The sequence below is a fragment of the Bombus bifarius genome, unplaced genomic scaffold, assembly GCF_011952205.1.
Source record: "Bombus bifarius isolate JDL3187 unplaced genomic scaffold, Bbif_JDL3187 scf7180000009343, whole genome shotgun sequence".
NCBI lineage: Eukaryota > Metazoa > Arthropoda > Insecta > Hymenoptera > Apidae > Bombus > Bombus bifarius.
Genome location: NW_022885057.1, coordinates 982,403 through 1,002,399, shown reverse-complemented (window position 1 = coordinate 1,002,399; position 19,997 = coordinate 982,403). Strand labels below are relative to the sequence as shown.

Here is a 19,997-nt window from a genome sequence, read left to right as displayed (position 1 = left end):
ATATAGGATAAGGTTCTTTGTCCTTGCTGAAATTTAGGTAATCTCATGAAATATTTGAGCTTATTATCCTTCTTAATAAGTTTTAAATGTAAAATGTTTTATTGCTATAGCTCTGACGAATATATTTCGATAGATATTGCTCATTTTAAATTCATATCTTTTTCCCATAAATTAATACTCTCACAATACGCCGTCGAACACTTCTCGCGTTTTCCACATTTTCATACCTTCAGTCATCATCGCCAGAGATAGTAAGTTGCTTCGTCGACATCGCGTCTCGGGCGAAGTTGCGGTACGCGTTATCCGCATAACTGAACGTCGAGAAGAGGACGTCTCGCGAAATAGGATAATACCTCGGTCAGGACCATCCAGCAGCATTGTCGAGGGACGGCGACTAGCGTAACACAGAAAAGACATTAGCCAGCACAGAGTCGTGAAAGGCAACGGTGAGAGGCCAACGGGGTTGCTGTTGCGTTTGCAGACTTTGGGGATGAGGCTGATGGGATGATGGCAGAGCCACGTTGAAGTGGCCCTCAACCGAGTAAAATTACGGCTGCATACGAATATAGTATATATCATGCCCTCGTTCGCGCTTATGATTTCGTCACTGCGTGTAATTTGTCACGAACATGATTTGATGTAGGTATATCATAAATAGTATGAATGGGGTGGAGTAGGTGAAAACTGTTTGCATGTTTCATTGTATGGTAAGGGAAATTAGTATTTCGAATGTATTGATAATGACGAGTACTCGTTTCTTTACCGTGTTTCTGTTAGAAACGTTTCTATATTCTAAACAATTTTCAATTTTTTAAATAAAAGAATATTTCTTGTGTGATTGTTATTAAGTACATTAAAGGAAGTTAAAAATCAGTCGAAACAGGCGTTACTCATTATTTACAATCTTTTTATATTTAGTTCTTAAAAATAGCTTGTTAAACATGTCTTTGAAATATATTTCTGTCTAGGATTCGGAACTATTCGCTAATACTGTAAAATTATAAATGAAGTGACACATGATTTCTTAGAATTCTGTTTATAGATAGTAAGTTACTCCTTCGTAATAAATTATCATCATTGAATTAGATATTATATTGTTTCAAATAATGTTCGTTCTCGGCTAAAATATTACATTAATTACGTCGGTTGAGTAGGAGTCGCGTAAGGTAATTAATATCATCGATTCCTGTCGTTCAATTAAAAACCAATTTTGTGGGGTCCACTTAATTGGCCGGTTTCCATCGTGTTGCTAGATATTGCTTTACCGCCTATACGCCCTTTTGTCTCGTCGCATCGTCTTATCGGGACCGCCTAGAATTAATCGTGTATCAGGCTCAAGCCTCACGTACGGGTACCGCTTTAATCGAAGGGAGAAGAGATTAATTAAATTATATACTGCTCGCGAGGTTGATTCCTTCCTTCAAGTTGCAAATTTCCCAGTTACCAATTAATTAATCAGTCGATGCATGAAGTTGCGTGAAAGTTAATGGTGGAATTGACGAGACGTTAATGCTTTAATAAATTTCTCCTTCAAATGAATTTCTTGGTTCTGACAGTTATCCGGCAGTTTATTTTTCATGTTTCTGTCTTCGTTACTCTCGATTTTGATATGAAAATGATTAATATACGTACCACATAGAAACCACACTGATCAACTCAGTAGAGCGTAATATCATTTGGTTTCTGAAAGTGTCAAAACTGTTTGTACAAAATAAGGAAATTTTCAGAAATTTTCAGTTTTCAAATTTATGAGAAGGACCGCTTCTCTTTTAAACTATTTATCAATAAATAAATTTAAGTACAACTTTTATCCGCAGTTGTTCCTTCTACCAAAAGAACAACTTCTTCAATCTGTAAATACATCAAAATATATAACAGCTCCAAAGTTTTATGAAACTGAACACTCAAAAATTTCCCAATATCCCTTCCTACTTTAAGAACGATCATCGAATTTATCTCATCTAGAGTACAACAGTACTCCAACAGAGTCCATGTCTCTCGATACAGACACCGCAGGCACTTATCACAGAAATTTACGTAATCGTGACAGGAGTTGAAACAACGTTCAACCAACAATCAATTAAAAGTCCGCTCCGTGGACCCGTGCAAATCCAACCTTTCCGGATTGAGGGCTTTCGAAACGAAATAATAGTTGGAGAGATCGGGTCTTGACTTGTGAACGAATGGCATAGAGGGAGTGAGAGAAAGAAAGAGAAAGAAAGAGAAGGTGAAGAGAAAGAGAGAGAGAGAGAGAGAGAGAATGCTTTACGTGGTGGCAGCCGAAAATTCCCGTTGAAAATCGTAATCGGTACGAGTGGCGGAACCTCTGACCGCTGGAAAATCCAGCCGCTCTCATTAGCATTTAATGCCGGCGGAACTTTCGACTATAATGGCTCGTGTGTGCGGCCTGACGAATGCTCGAATTAGAGGCGAGAGGGCTGGCAAGAGTTGGCGGTAAGAGCGGGATTTTCGAGGAGCCAGATCGGAGGTGAACCCAAAGAGACGAAGACCGAACGACATGTTCCTGCTTGAAAATGTTTTCCGGTCCTCCAGCTGATTAAATTCTTTCGACCGTGATTGCCGAATCCCGTTATAGACGCGTGAATCGCTTTGTTAAGTTATTAAATCGTCTTATCCGAGGTTCGCTGCTCCTCATGCGTGCAAGATTTATTTTCAAATCGTTTGTCCATCTTAAGTATCTTACAGTTGTTATCGCTGATTTAGAAAGCTTAGATTTGTAAATTTATAGTTAACGGCTATTAAAATCGTAGAATGTCAGTGTAGATCAAAAGTAAGTGGAAGCATGGAAAGAGTACGTTCATACAAATACTAAATATAAAGTACTAATATAAATTTATCAACGTTATGTTGTATTAAATACTGTCTGATTTCTTATTTAATATAAGTTCTAAGACAAAGTGCAGTAAATGCACAGTCATGTTCCCTACATTCGACGATATAAATTTCACTACTCCTTTCTATAAACACAGCGAGTAAACCTATACATGTTCTATCACTAGTATTAACTCGCGTACGTATGAAACGAGAACGCAATATAAAAGTGTGTGTAACACGGTGAAAAAGAGGATTTGCCGTCGTAAATTAACGGAGAGCAAGCTGGAAACGAGCACGCGCTTGGATTCGAGCGCGGTAACTTCGTTGAACCGGGACTTTCATCCTGTCAGATGGTATTTCATTATTATCCGTGAAAGTTAATATCCAGCCGGTATGTGTGTATGTAAAAACTTGCTGCGAGGAAGCTGATATACTTTTAATTTTTATTTTCGCACGTAGCCGCTCGCGGGAACGTAGACGACGAGAAGGCACGCGTTCAGAGGTGAGTGTGCGCGCTCGTCAGCGGAGGAGAACTTTAAATTCTCGTGCCGCCTGGCTTAATCCGCGGCTTAAAGAGCTTAACCCCACGAATATCTCGTCAGAGCTTTCCCTAGACCGACGACGACGGTCCGCGGTGCCAGAGAGCAGGTTTATTAGCGCACGGATTTCGAAATTCTTTTCATCCCTGGCTGGGACACGAAGCCTCCCATGCCGTTTACATAAGCGAGTTCTCCGGATTGCCTTTTTGATATGTAGATAAGGGGTGGTGCCGCTTTTACGCCGTTTACGCCCCCACCACGGACTAAAAAGAGACGCCAGGACGTCGTTCCGTTCCGCGATAGTTGATGTTACTTTGTAGAGTTCTTGCTTCTTTGAAGAATCTGACATTCTGTGGAAACATCCACGATTTGTGAAACCTTTTCACGTTTTGTGTCTTCGCGGTATGGAAAATTTTGTAGAGAAAGAAGAAAAGGAGAAGCAGAATATAATATTTCTCGATATAAAAGGCTATTTTTCTTTGGAGAATAATCTTCTGGCAGTTAAATTAGTCAAGACATTTTTAAAATATTCTCTTGTATTATTTAATTTTCATGGTGATTGTTAACAGAAAATACAAAGTTACCTCTTCTAGACTTCCTTGTAATAATCTTCGATTTACTTTTCTTGAGAGATCGTAATATTTGTGTTTATCACAGCAACAACTTGTCATACTAAAATTATCTTTTTTCGTCTCGTTAAAAGTAGGATTTTATCCATCTTTCCTCAGACTATAATTGTTTCATGGCGCCATTGATATCTGTATTTAGGATTAAAGCAAGAGAAGTTACTTGGCGCGTTCATACATCGATTTTCTCGAAGGAAATCACAAGTTAGACGTGATAATCGACACGGTTCTGGCGCCGCACGTGAACGCCACTGAAACGGGCAGCTAAACAAGGCCGAGCAATTATGAACAAGGAGCATAGCCGGGATAAACAAATTACACGCGAACGGTTCTCGGTGGTGATTAGAGGTAAATCTTGTTAGGCAAGTTTCTCTCTGGGTTTCGTCTTGAAACAACTGCAGCTGAGAATAACACGGAAAGTTACTTTTCCATATAATTTCTTCCTTCCTTCTAGTGATAAATACATTTAAAAGATTCGCATTAACACGTTTTAATTTTGCAATTGGACTGTTAAAAGGATTTTTTATTCTGAGAAATAAATATAAAATATTCCATATGATAGAATTATAGATTTTGATAGAGGAACGACCACCGAATTGCTATTTGGGGAAATCGATAGAGAGATAAATTACCAATGGAGGTTTCAATCGCTATAACATTCTCATGGGACCGAAGAGCCAAATCAGCTACGATGCAGGAAAGGAGGAAACGAACAAACGAAAGAGGGACCAATCTTTTTCCTTAGACTACGTTCTATCATTATTGGGTCGCTTCACTCTGCACGAAAGTGTTCATTTACTTCTATTATTCGCAGTAAACAGATTTGGTTCGCATTTAGCTTCTCTTCAGGCAGTAACCACATACTTTTTTCCGTAGCTTATCGTATATTTTCATTACATTCGTACTGTGCTTTCCTTTATTTTTGGCACATTGTTGTATAAAAATATTTATCGTGATTACATTTTATGGCAGTTCTGTTCATTTTCTCGAACTTCTTCGAAATATTCCACGGTATTTTACTAACTTGAATGACGAGTGTATATAAAAATATCTATATTTCAAGGAAAAGCTTGAAGGTACAAATAAAAGATTTAAGTGCCCGCAGAAAAAGCTCGGATTGAAATACATTTTACGATTTGTCGAGATCACGACGTAGCCAAAATCACAGAGCAGCAGCCAGGTCGTTTTTCGCGGATGTCTTTTTCGGTTCATGCCAGAAACCACGGTAGAGATAGTTTTTGCGGGTAAATGGAAGCCGATTTCTGCACATTTTTGCAATTACAACGGCAGTAAGCATCAAAGGCGACCCGCGTGGAAGACGTGAAATTTCATCGGAAGCCATGCGACGATTACGAGAGAAATACATGCGAGAGGAGAAGAGAGAAAGAGAAAGGAAAGGCAGCAATGAGAGGTAGTCGGTCCGAGTTTGCGAGTTTCAAGCCAAGGGGATTGCCGTATATTAAAGTACTTTTCGACTCCCCTTTCCTTTCTACGCCAATCCGTAGCTCTGGACCCCCTCAAACCTGGTCCTACTTCTCTTTTCTCTACGTTCTTCCTTTCTCGTCGGTCTCGTTGCCATTCGAATCGCGAGTAATCGTAAGCCCTAACTAAGCCTCTTGCGTATTTTGGACGTGACGTTCCAGCTTCGTTTATGATTCGTTCTATAAGTCTTGCCACTCGCCTAGCAATAACGATGGTCAGGTTAATCACAGTTAATCATAGTTTTCTTCGTTTTGGATCAACCAAACCGTGTATCCTTTCTCTATTCTTGTTTCTTCGGAAAGCTATAAATGTTTCATGTGCTGACCCTGCCGTATTTACTTTGAAAACTCGTTCACTACCCTACGAAAACGGAAAGAATTGCCAGTAAAAGTATTGATAATAAAAAGTGATATGATTAGATAGAAACGAATATGTAAACCTTTATGTATGCAAAACTTATATTGAAGCACTTAAATACAATTATAAGTTTTCGAATCCTGTACAATTATAAGTTTTCGAATACATTATAAATACTGTCTTAAATATAATATAACCAAAGTTTAAAATATATTATCGCTTAGAATATTCTCTCTTTGGGGCCGTAAGAATAATGTAATTAAATTCCTTAATGGTAGCAAATATTTTGAAAAATCTGCAAACGCGCGGATCGACGATCCGTGAACCCGGCATCAATCGGCAGGGGTTTCCTTTTGGTACCATTAGTCATTAGCGATTCTAAAAGCACCCAGGGTAGAATATTACAGCAGTGGCCACGGCGGCTTTTACCATACTTTAGCTTTATACGAGGCCCATTCATCAAAAGCCAACGAGTCCAATGGCTCCATGGGTATACGTTGCTTAGCAATGGGATCCTTCGTCGCAGCAGGCTCTTTATGATCTGCGATCCTGCGGTATTAGATATTTTCAAAACCATCTACCATCTTCTTCCCACGGTTTATTTTCAAGTTTTAATATTTTATGTCACTTTTTTAAGCTCGTGAATAATTATGACTGACGCTTATACTTTTAAAACAATTTTACTATTTCATTTTAATGTTCACCTTTATAACTTTCTTGTTATTTTATAGTAGCTTAATTTCCACCCCTTTACTTTCGATATCTATATCTTTCCATCATGAAACTCTATAACTTTTCTAACTATCACGTTATTTTATAATAACTTAATTTCTACTACCCTATATTTTCGACGCCTATATCTTTCCATCACGAAACCTGGTAGCTTATACTACTGATTCTAACTATGTAATAAAATTATATTGAACGCATCTCAAAAAATATACAAAAGTACAAGATATTTAGTACAAGTATTTAACACTTATTATATGTTTAAGACGATTGTTGATACTGTATAATAATTTTTTACTAAATATATGTTTGAAATAAATATTTTGTATTCTATATACATTTTCAGATTGGTCACAAATTTTTTCGATGCAATTATTATGTATTATTAGTCGTGTGTTGACTAATGAAATTTCAAAATATATTATATATAACACATAAATTTATCTACTAATTGGACATTAAGATTTTCTATGGTAGGTGTTCGAATACTTTCCATTGCAGATGTAATTCAAAATTTCAACAAATCCTTGACATTTGTCCTCGAGTGGCGAAACCTCCAAACAGACTCATTTCCACTTGTTTCACAGCTCATTCCAATTTCATCGCTTCCTTTCTCGATGTCGAGTATCGTCGACTACTATGCGCCCTTTGAGCATCGATCTAGACGAGTGGCCGAGAGGAAGAAAAGGTGAGAAGCTGTCAAGGCTGTCACGCGTCCAATGGACCATACAGTCGGCCCATTATCGGCGGAGGGACTCTGTGGAGAAATAATAAAAATGCCATTAGTGTCTCGACGTCCCAGGACGGTCGAACGATGTGAACGTTTCACCCCACAGATTTCGACCGATATATATCTCTCATTCCCTTCGACCACTTTAACGTCTTTGTCACGGACTCTCCCGCTTGACGAGGTTAATCCTTCTTTTCGGCCTTCGACCTTCCTCTAGCTCTTCGGTTTTCCTTCTTGGTCCACTAGCCAAGGGCTGGACGATCTTAAAATCCGTTCACGAGCTGGAACGAAAATAATTGCATCGTGATTCTTTCGCTTTTTCCTTCAACCCTTCCTTTCCCTTTTCTCCCTTAGCCACCCCTATTCTTCCTTTCATTCTCCCTCTTTCTTTCGCCATCCTTCTTGCTCTCGTTATTTCGATCGCGGTTACTCTTTGTCTTTGTCTTTTTGTTCCTGCGTCTTCCTTCCACGAGCTACGACCGAGAGGGCATAAATCCTTCGGGATCGTCGCCGAAAATAAGATAAAATCTCACTGCGACTCAGCTTGGTAGAGGAAAGAAAAAAGGCAAATTCCCGAATAAACACATCCGCGGCTCTTTATGGTGCCACTTTGTGGATCCACCCCCAAGTCCGTGGCCTGTGTACCGTGCGCATTATTAACTCAACCACCGGAAAATGTCAACGCGGCCGGGTTCCTTATCTCCTCGCTTTTCTTTATTTTACCACCAAACGCTGCCTTCCCTCAACAGAGTCGTTGTTTTTTCCCTTCTGGTACGGGTCACGCGACTTTTATCTGTCAGATTCTTGTCTGGAATGCTGTTATATTCGATGGCAGATTTGTGTAGTGATTTTCTCGAGGAAGTGTTTCTCGAGCAGAATAAATACATGATACATTGTGGAGTATTATTTAATTTATGTATAATTTAAATCATTCGCTTTACATTTTACTGTATCAGTTTTACGTATACCTATCACTTTATAAAATAATCTCTTCATATTTTTTATACAATAAATTGATCACAATTTATTCAAATTTATTTCACAATTAACATTCATTCACGTTGTATTTCAACATATCCACAATCTACTATTTCAAGAGCTATACTATACGGGAATAGACGAACTATGTAAAAATTAAGTTTTCAGTTCCTTCCTCAAATCTGATCCGATACTCTGTTCGATAGGGTATGTCGTTTCTAAGAGCGTTTCCGTTTTCTCTGAAGATCCAACAAGCAAAAGAACGCCTCTGGGATCGGGTTTCCAAACGTTTTAATCGGCGTTTTTCTTTTACCTACCCGGCCGCGATTTCACGATTTTCTCCGCCCTCGGGGGAGAGGAGAGAGTGTCCTCTTTCAGAAAGGAGTTATCGCCGAAGGAAGCTACAGGCATCGGTGTGCTCCTGTGAAGTGGGGTTGGGGACGGCCGGTGGGGTTAAAACGACCTCCGCAGTCGAGGCTGAAGTCTGAAAGATAAGGTACCCCTCTTCTCTCTCTCGGCCTCCTAGATTATGGAATGGCACTTTAATTACACTAATGGGAGAACCAAATGTTAATTACAATTCGAAGTCTAAAAGAGAGACGATTCGCGGCCTGTATAAGAGCGAGAAAGACAGAGGGCGGAAAGGGGCTGGTAGAGGAGAGAGGAGAGATAGGCCAGTAGACGGGGAAGGGACCAGATGAGATTTTCGTGCGTAAGAGGGTTCCCGTGATTAGTATTATTTAATTAAAAATGCCCGGTCCCATTATGGTCACCTCTCATAAGGACCAAGCTTAGTTGCGTGGGAAGCTGCTTATGAATTGGATTATCGAAAGGAGAAACGAATAAAGTGGAGAATGAAATGTCATGGCCAATCATTGCTACGTATATTGATAGAAGGCTTAATGAGTAAAGAGCCAGTCAATTATTATTTGGCAAAAAGCTAGAATTAAGGAATCATTCCAAAGTGAAATAAATGGAATTCAGTTAAGGAAAGCAATGAAACGAACACTACAAGCAACACGTAATAACATATATCACATAAAGAATAATGAAAATGTAAAATATTCTATCATGTATTATCGTACAATCATTGCAACTGACAAAATATCTTCACGTTATTAATTTGTCCGATAATTAAAAGTAATTAAAAGAAACGCGGAAGAATTTAACATAAAAGACACGGTACCAGTTACCAAATTCGATATCCGCTTTAACACGTTTCTCAAAATAAGAAATTTAGAAAACATCTATTCATCAAGAGAGGAAAGAAACGAAACAATTGGAACCACAGAAAAGTTTCTGGTTGAAACGGCTCTGTCGACAGTGGATCGATCCGAACGGTGGAACGGATATCAACATTTTGGAAATCTCGTTTCCTTCCCCTGAACGATTTAGGTGACGTCGTCGTAAGCGGGACGACGAGGAGGACTACGCGGACGACTACGAGGACGGTCACGACGACGATGGGCTATCGACGCCGGGGTGGAGTCGAGGCAGCAGCCGGGTTTCAATTTAAAGTTGGACGAGCGTGTCGGGATTTCAATGTACAAAATGCGTATGCTAAACTTTTCGCACCCCTGTGGTAGCCGCCGCCCCTCCGTTCGTCTTCGAGTTCCCAAACACCCTTGACGCCGTAGCTCGAATGCCGGACAACGTCCGTGTCGACGTTTCGTCCGGGAAAAATCAGCAAGTCTGATGCATCGTCAAGTAGAAAGGGCGCGCAAGTAGAACGTCGCTCCCGTTCGACACGGTGCTCGCGGGACGAATGTTCCGTGGAACACTTTGAAGTCACTGTTCCCAAAGGTCAAATTACTTTTTTGAAGCCGTCACACGGAGGCCTTAGCGGCATTCACGGCTCGGTCTGAGGATCCCTAATGATCGCAGCTGCGATCGAAGGTGATGCATATCAATGGATAGGCTTGAAACGACATCGTGTGAAGCAAGTTTCTAATGGCATCCAGTCGCTAACTTTTCTCACCAGAAGGTACGCATGCACCTATGAGGTATTTGCATCTAGTTCCAGGCACTAGCTTTGTCTCGTTCCGTAATTTATACTAGGGGTTTAGGCTTTGTCGCGACGCGAACTAAACACCTAGGAAATTGTGCATTGTCCTTGATGGTTAAGCATGGAAGTAGAAAATAAGAGGTATTGGAAAATTACTATTTATTTAATTACTATACATGAAGCAATGATTTTTACCTTCCTAAGATTTTCGTTATCCGTGTGGTGAATGGTCTATGATTAATAATCCAACGTAACTATATCCTTAAAATCAAAATTATTTTACATCGTATTCTTCTTGTTTCTCTTCCAAAAACATTCGATATGCATTTTTGTTTTCTTTCTGTTGATTATTTCTGTTTTCCATTTCCTTGAATCCTATCCCAAGACTCTAAATCAAGCGTCATTCGAAAATAGACGGGCTCCAAACATGGTCTTCCGATTCGATCGCATGGTTTCGACGCGAATCTAACTTCGACAATGCATCCAGATGGAATGTCACGCTGTGTACGATTACTGCGAGACGAAGGGCGAAGATAGGAAAAGAAGAGAAAAAAAAAAGAAGAGCAGTGGAACGAGGAAGATGCTGCAGCGGCCGAGCGATCGTGGATGGGTGAGAAGTTTCGCCCCAGGAGTTGGATTACCGCGTGGCTTCGGTCGGTATTTGAAAATCGTGGGGTCTCGAGGCTGGCGGGCGAAGCTGCCGTGTGATTGATTTTGCATACGACACGGATTGGACAGGTTTGAGAAATTGGACTAGCTTTCTGGGTTGGTTTGGCCTTTCTGCCCTCCTTGGCATTTCCCTTTCGAAACGGCCCTTCCCCTTCCATCTTCTTTCTATATCGCGAGTGTCTATATGCCTGGATGGTTATATCGACGCGTACGTCGAGAGTATATGTATGTCGATGTAACGTATATACTTAACGTATCCAGGAGTGTCTACTCGCGAGAGACGGAGAAGGGTTCCCTCTCGTATCTCTAGCGGGAAACCGAGAAGGGGATTGGCCTCGAACGAGCGATTTGTGCGATCTTCAAGGATGTATTTATGAGCGTTCCAGGCCCGCTTCTTCCACTTTCATATTGCGTTCGGCATTTTCCATGGCGATGTAAGTTACGGCGTGCAAAATCGAAACGTGACATCTAATATAAGATGCGATCGTTTCTTGAAGGCGTTGAGTATGGAGTTTGATATCGACTCTGATGGCAATCGCGAGTTGGAAACGTAGGATTAAGTGAAATATTTACATAAATTGATAAGACTAATCATTAGTAAGAAGAAGAAACTTATCTACTGTCTTTTTCTGTAAAAGACCCTATTTCTTTTTTAGTAGATGATTTTCAAACAACTTTCCCCTTTTCTTCATCCTTGCTACATTCTTATCAAATTCTTTATTGAAATACAGTTGTCTAAATTAAACAAAAATTGTGTAAAGATCTAAGAATGTCTAATAAAGAACTAGTATTACTTGAATATTCATTTAAATCAGAAATTTACAAGCTATCATTCAATCCTATACTGGCCTTTTAATTTAGAAACATATTTATCATCCAAATAACGTTTGAACACAAGAAATAGTCTAACATTCGTCAAAACTAACACAAGAAACTTAAAAAATTACTTAACGAGACACGAATGGCGATGATGCATACACAGAGGATAGTGCGTAAGAAGAAGCTGTCTTGAGGCATTCAGGCTAACTCGTCTGGCGTTATCTGCCGACGTCGGAGTGGATAACAGGCCGAACGATTTATTCTAAACCTTTATCCGGCGGCCCCTCGAAATTTATGAAAGAAGACGCCCGTTTAACCGACTCGCTCAGTCATCCCTCACGATGGTGGTGAAGCCACCCTTCCCTCAACTATCTTTCTTCCTTGCTGTGTCTCCTTGTTCTTCTTCGAGCTCGCGCCTCCCTTCCCTCTGGTTCCACCTCCTCTTCTCGATTCTCTGCCCTGTGCTCGCATGTCAGCCCTTTATTTTATACCAAGACGAGTCGGTCCGAGTCGGTCCTAATATTAAAGGGGATGGTTCACCCTTAGTGCGTGATCGGGATACTAAAATTCGCCGATCGGATGGTTCGTGACTTCCTTATTGAAGGACAGAACGAAAGGCGAGTGGCAGGTTTCTCTGCGAGCAAAACGTCATTGAGAGCCCGAGCATTGCAATCTTTTTCTACGGTTCGTGAAACATAGAGCTTGATTATTGAGAGTACATAGTACTGAAATGTGATGGGTGAGGTGTTCAATTGGGTCTTTGAATAAAGTTTCCTTGTTTAACAAGTCAGAGACTTGGAGTACTCTTTTATTTCGTACGACGAACTATTAATTTAATACAAAAAGTTTAGAATAATAGTTTTTGCAGCTACCTTTCTAGGAATCGCTATAATGTAGTTTTTGGATTTACAATTGATGAGCCACGTGAGAACATTTTTGTTAATGTCTTGATTTCGAATAATCCGTTTGATTCACGAATATAAATGTCTTGAAAATAGATGATAAATCTGTGAAGTTTTATAAACAATAAAGTAACGAAATCATCTTTTAAATAATCAGTTCAACAGGGTGCAAAAGTACAAATTCTACAACCAATTGAAAGAAAATGAATGTTTCTAACGTCCAATAGCATTTTAACACGACTTCAAAAGTAGTTCAGCAACGAACGTGTCATTTTATCCAATTTTCAAAATAACGTTTTGTTTCTGTGTTTCCCAGTTGTATCTGAGCAAAACCCGGCAAAGTGGTCTCACGGACAATTTGCATCAGGATCTCTTACGAACGGTCAACCCAACTGCACGCCAGCAAGGTAAGTCTCGTCGACTTTTTATTTTTTTCTCTCTTGTCTTCTTCCTGGAATGATGCTTTTCCCTCTCGAATTTCTTCGGCATCGCCGACTGCGAAACGGCTTTGAATTTCCGTCCGCGTTTGAAAAAGATTTCGTCCCCTACCACGGCCTCGTTTTTTTACTGTTTTCTCGTTTCTCTCGAATTCGCTCGAAACTTTCGACACTCGCGTATACACGCACACACAGAACGGTGTCGTTTAACTGTTCTAACGACGAGATACTCGCTTCGTACGTATATCGAAACTGGCGAAGTCCTGTGCCGAAACACAAGCGACATTTCGAAACTTTGGCCAATTTCGCGTGTACTCGCTTAGAATAAATATGTGATCCACGTGTGCCGGCGTATCTACGCTCAATATGTACGAGTCGCTTATAAATTATGTTTTATCTCGAACTTCTATGAAGATACATATTTAATCAATATTCGATGAATTATCGTGATCATTTTCTAACTTTGACTTTTATTTACAAGGTTATCTTTTTAGGAATATAAGGTTCAAAATATTAGGAATTCTCAAATTTATTGTACCTAATATATCAAAAAATAGATGAATTCGTAATTGTTAAACAGAAGTAGATGAGATACTCAATAAAGTAATTATTATTAGTGTCCCTGTGAAAAATAAATTGCTACTATTCTTTTAAAAAGCTACTTTCATTCTATTCATAGTATAATATCTTTTCCGATATTTAAAGAAATTTTCATATAATATCATGCCTTATGTAATTAATAATTTACTCAAATTATTACTAATATTTATTAGTCGGTTATTAACGAATTATTTACTTGACAAATTAAAACACAAAGAAAATCCATGATCCAAGAGGAAAGATGGAAAACTGTTAAGGAAGACATTGAACAACTACTGTCTTGATTTCCACGGAGTATAGACAAGAATTTCTACAAGCTGAAACGATGGCATCGTCGTAGACGAACGCGATTCGTGGGGACGGGAAAAGTAAGGAGGTCGGCATCATGCATAACCCCACGTCGGCCTCGCATAAATATTCTAATAACTTCGGAAACTAATATGATTGCATCCAGCAGGAATAATATCCTGTTCGAAGTGGGCATCGCGGCTGTATGCGTGGAATACGAAATACGTGGAGCGCGGCGTCCACATGAGAACGACGTTGCGCTCCTCCTCACGTAACCGTAGATCGCCGCGAGGGTGGAAGCGATCTCTCTCGATGACAGTGATTACTTTAATCGTGCTTTCCCTTCCCCGTCGAGAATGTTCTAGAAAATAGTTATAGCGACGAAAACCATAAGACGTATCGCTTCAAACTATCACACGATGTTCGATAGCTATAGATTGTCGCAGGAATGTGGACGCCATTGCAGATATGTATTAGAAAGGTATGGGAATACAAGAAGATATGGAAAGAAATATTTTCTTTTGGATATATGATTTCATTCTCGTTTTTAGTAGAAAATACTTTAGACAATAAAAACTTTTGTTACTAGTGGCGAAGAATCGTGCAGTGGTTGTTTGTATGAGATTTTAAAATAATTCTAGAGAATTTTAAATAATTTAAAAATAACTTTCAATGAAAAATTGACTATAAGATTAGATGACTATAAGATTAAATGACTATAAGATTGACTATAAGATAGTAATATTCTTGTAAATGATAATGGTGAATGCATAAGCCTAACTGACCCGTATCTTTTTACATAAAGCTTCGCTGTTATGTTGAAAAATCAGGGATAGAAAATAAAGAAATGGAGGTGTCCTTTTGTTTCAAGATAATTATCTTTCATATATTATATTCCTGACTCTGATTTACCCAAAAACAAAGTCTCACGTGATATCAAATAATTCAATATTTTCAATATACTTTCTCGTACATAAAATCATATCGTTCCATGATATATCATAAATTCTACCATGTAATACCAAGAAAGGGTAATTTTCAACGTATGCACGTTGAAGCACAACGACGACGAAGGCCGTGAACGAATGGTTTCGAAACGCCAAGGACTCGTTAACGCGAAATATCGTTAAATCGATTTCGCGCAGATTCGAGACGCTCGACGAAAATCCATCCGAGAGATTCGAGTTCGAAAATTAATTTCAATCCGTACTTGAGCCCCTGGCTCCCACTCCTTCCTCCTCTCTTTCGTTTCGTCTCCTCTCCGGCTAGGTTGGTCAAACAGCGCCATGTACAGCGCGGTTGGAAAATCGAGCAGCGCTCGAGTACTGGAAACAAAAGGCCGACGTTTCAATTAGGTCCCTTATTAGTTAGCGATAATAGGGCCAGCGGCGGTCGAACGGTAAGGCCAGGGCTTTCCAGTGCTTAACCGTTGGCTGTGTTAGATTCGCCGGCTTGTTTGCGTGGATCCAGCTCTTACGATATTAAGGGCTGACTAGGCATTCACCGATACCGTACCGACCTCCAACCACCCACGAAGCCCTACCTCCTACGCGTTTCGATGTTTAGAACCACCCTCTAACCTATGGCTCTCCTCGACCCGTTCGACTTGACCAAGATAGAAGGGACAGCGAGGGATCCTTACACTTCGTGGCTGGACCATTCGCTGGGTCGATTGATTTTCTCGTGTTAGGACGTTGCAAGGATGGAAACCTCTGATAACAGAGTTTGTATGATGGAAAATCGAATTCGCATCTTCTAAAGGAAGTTCGGTATTCAAGGAATGTGTTCGGTTGATGCTCATGAGGAATTTAAATATGTGAGAGCAAAGGGTAACACAAAAAGTAACTTATAAAAGATAAGACTATAAAAATGTGAGAAAATCATATGTAAATTGCCGAAATATGGACAGCATCAAGGAATGTAAAGGATATTTTTAATTGATTTATCGTATAGTACCTAAATATTGCTAATGTGTGTAAACATTTCTAAGTTTGGTTTGGTCTGCTTTATATTGTCACAACACTTAACAATATAGTTCAGCTGTATACACAAATATATGTACATATGAGCAAAAAGCTGGTGTATACACACGAAGTAAAGTGTGAGGCTTGATAGTAGAAAAGGGAGAGAGTTAGCGGTGCGTTCTCGAAGCCCAGGAGGAATTTGTCGCGAGAAACCGGTCGCAGCAGTCGCCTGCGGCTCGCCGCAACGATCCTCTGTCGTTTTAGCCATTGTACGGGTACCGCACGCTACCGGAGAGACCGTTGCCGTCACTATCGTCGGAACCCTTCGAAACTAACTCGCCCCGGCCGAAACTGCGCCCGCTTTCCTCGCCACGAAACGGTCGACGTGGTTAACAAGCAGGCACGCGATGTGCATCCGCTATCGATTCGAAAGTGAAAAGACCAAGGCGACTTACGTGCACACGGAGAGGAAATGGAGCACGGTATTGCTTCAAGAATTAACTGTGAGACATTGTGTGCTTGATGGACGATAACCAGTCCGTTAAGGAACAACGTCGTAAACTTCGGACACCCATGTACATTGCTCTCTTTGCTACCGCTTAATGTTTTGCTTTCCACGGGGTTAGAGCTGGAAATTTTGGAAGATGTACATCTGATATGGACCAGGGAGCTTTTGCCGAGTTAGCAAATATGTTTTCTTTTCGAAGTCCATTGTCTTAGAGAAATACTTATTTTAAAAGATGACAATAAAGGATTATTTTTAAAAGCAGGGCTCATCATTGTTCACGATTTTGATTCACTGGTTAGGCAATTTTTGGATGTCATTGTTTGAACCTTCTGTCAGGTATCATTAGATCTTTTTCATCATTATCCGCAGAGCTGAGAATTATAGTAGTGTACATCAAAATTTTAAGGGTGTAGGAACAGCGTAACGATATAGGAAGATATATAAATCACCGAATAAAAGTATCCAAAGCTTCCATAATATCGGCAGAAAGTTATCTTCGGCGTCGCGTCGGTTCTTTGCGCCCGCAGAAACCGGAATTGGTTTTAGTGTAAATGTAGAGTGGCGGATTCGCCGGGTGTTGGAGGACGTCGTGGCGGATAGGGTGGCGCGGCGGTGGAGTGGTAGCGACATCTTGTATTGTCAGATCCCAACGCGACAAATTCATAATTGCGTTAATGCGGGTACGGCGAGGGTTCTTGCCGCAACCACCGCAAGGCGCGCTATGGCGTCTTGCGGCTGTAAGAGAGATAGGGACCAGGCCTTCGAGAGAACGGGTGAGCGCAGGAGGGAAAATGGACGAGAAGGAGAGAGCCACTGAGAGAAAGAGAAGTCCCTCCTGACAGAGGCTCGTTAATCTTCCAAGGATTACGCCAGAAGGAAGTATCGCCATTGTGCAAGGTGCTCCTCTTCCAACCGATAATTATTAATTAAACTGGCCTAACGGGCCATTTCGCGATTTATCGATTTATCGGGAGACCCTTGCCAGCGTGGCGATGTTGAAACGTTTAGAAAAAAATCGGTTGATGTTTTGATGAGTTGAATATTGTTATTGAATAAAATTGTGACATATGCTATGTCATATATACAAAGGATGTTTGAAAATTGGATTGATATTATTTTGTAAAAGTTTGCTTTTTTCACAGTTCAAGTATTTTGATATTTCGCTAGCATTATGGTCAGTTTCATAACATATCTAATTATCTATCATATGAAATTAGGCTAGGATTATGTAATCATTCAAAAACGATGATCTCACCGAACTGCTATTTAATATTCTATAATACAAAAAAACTATTTCACCTGGTACAATTCCATTACAGATTACGCTTAACATTAGACATAAAGCAGTAACTCTTTCAACACAATCGTGATCAGTTTATCAGCTCGTTTCAATAGGGTGTAGTTTTTGAACGAGAGAACCCGCGATACAGATGAGCCAACGAAGCGTGTTAATCGTCAGATTTCAATTAATCGTGGAAGATTAGACAATCATGAAATCGAACAGGAAGGGTCATCAAATCCGCACGAACGAACACGAGAATGAGAAAAGGGAGAGGAAGGGTTACGCGTGCGACCGGCTCGCAAACGGGCCGAGGGTAAAAAGGATAGAATTGCAAAAGCGAGAGAAGGCGTGGAACGAACGAGCCGAAATAAAACAGTGATATCGAGGCATTTCACGCACGAGCAAGAACGTTTAGCAGATTCAACGTGCGTGCCGGTATTCGGCACTGCTACCCACGGTGAAACGATTCTCTCTCTTTCCATTCTCTGTTCCATGGTTTGCTGTTTCATCCCGTCTTCCTCTCTCTCTCTCTCTCTCTCTCTTTCTCTCTCCCACTGCGTGTAGTTCGCCTCCTTCTTTCTCACTCTGGTATGCCTCTATCACCTACACCCTCGGTCAGAAGCTCGCTGAAAAATACTGCTCTCGCTGACACCTGTAGCTTCGACGTTCTACATATGTGCGTACGTACGCCGACCGAGCGCCCATCGAGGAAACGAGGGGCAAAAACGATTATCACCCAAGAAAATTTCCATAAGACGACCGACAGAGTACCAGTTTGACAATCTCGTTATGCATCTTGCGTTTTTTTTCATACAGAAGGTCGTCAGTTGAATTGTACAAAGTTCGATTTTATGGGCTATAAAAATGTGATTTTTTAGGGGTTAAAAGGCTATTTTGACTCTTGGCATTTGAAAGATTATAGCATCTACTAAATTCATTGACTTACAGTTAGACGTGTTGTTGGAGGTCATTATGGTACTCATGATTATATAGACATCCTTGTCTTTGATAGAACAGTCGGACGACTTAATATTGATGTTTGTATTTTGTACAATAGTTTACAGATATCTCGAGCGTAATCCACATAAGCTTATTTCTATCCTTGTTTTGAAATGATATTCTATGCACGTAAACTGAAATAAATTTTTCCTACTCTAACTAACACTAGCAATGCCGCTAACGAATAAGGAATATCAAATCCATTCCTAAAAATATACTATATGTGTATATCTTGTGAATACGCTCGAACCCCATTAATATTGCAACGCTCATACAATTTTAATCAACTCGACATTACACGAAGATTACTAATTCATACCAGTGTATTAAAAAGTGGAACAAAAGGAAGTATCAGTCGAAGAGATTTTTCATTATTTTCACGACGAGCGGAAAAGGTTGGTGGCCGAATTGCTGCGGTGAAAGGGGAACAGATTCCACAAGTGGTGGGACTTTACGGGACTTAAGATTAATCCTCATAATTACTCGATTTCGTTCTTCTCTGCGGGGCCCCTCTTGTATCCGCTTTTTATACGGTAGCTTGCACCTCGTACCATCTGCGGTGTACCTTCGCGAAAGGGACCAGAGTAGAATGAATGGCAGAGCTTGAGAGGACTCGGTTGCTCGGCCATAAAGATATTTATCAGGTGACAACCCCGGTCATCCTTTATGATCCTTCCTTTCTTGAGGTTTTCCGCCGACGTCTCAGAGGCAACTTCACCCTTCGGCCAGTCGCGTGCCACGTTATTCGATGACACGACCCTCGCGCATTCTTTTCTTCCTTGCCGAGATTCCTTGTATCTTTCCCTGAAAGGGGGAAATACCTCTGTCGAGGAATGCTTGCCTCTCTTCCGATTTGCTTCTGCTGTTTATGTTCGACAAATTTCATTTTTAAATACATTTTCTGGCTTGCCATCATCTCCTTCACTGTCTGTTTTTCTACATACCGAAAGATTTAAAGTTTGTCCTTGTTTTATTGCTGTTAATTTTTTATTCTAAGAGAAGTTTGATTATTAATTATTTGGTGCTGAGTACATTTTTTGAAATATTTTCAATGAAATCACATATTCTCGAATGAAATTCAAATCGTTTCCCTCATAAACTGCATTCGTTGCTTCAATACCCATGAAAATCACAGTCTATTTTGAAAAGGAACCCAATTTTAACAGAATAATGTAACATCCTCACACTATGCCTATGTAAGATTCCCTACGCCAGAAGACTAGATCAACGAAAATGTTCCAGCGGGAG

The 19,997-nt window shown here is 40.2% G+C and overlaps 1 protein-coding gene across 7 annotated transcripts in view; it reads left to right on the top strand.

The window, feature by feature from the left end:
• The window catches only part of LOC117215041 (mucin-5AC-like), a 303,613-nt gene that overhangs the window by 153,905 nt on the left and 129,711 nt on the right, over positions 1 to 19,997 (top strand). For all 7 annotated transcript variants that reach the window (XM_033461432.1, XM_033461434.1, XM_033461436.1 and 4 more), the window contains exon 3: positions 12,988 to 13,078. In XM_033461432.1, coding sequence (XP_033317323.1) covers positions 12,988 to 13,078 — 91 coding nt within the window. The remainder of the gene's footprint in view (positions 1 to 12,987; positions 13,079 to 19,997) is intronic.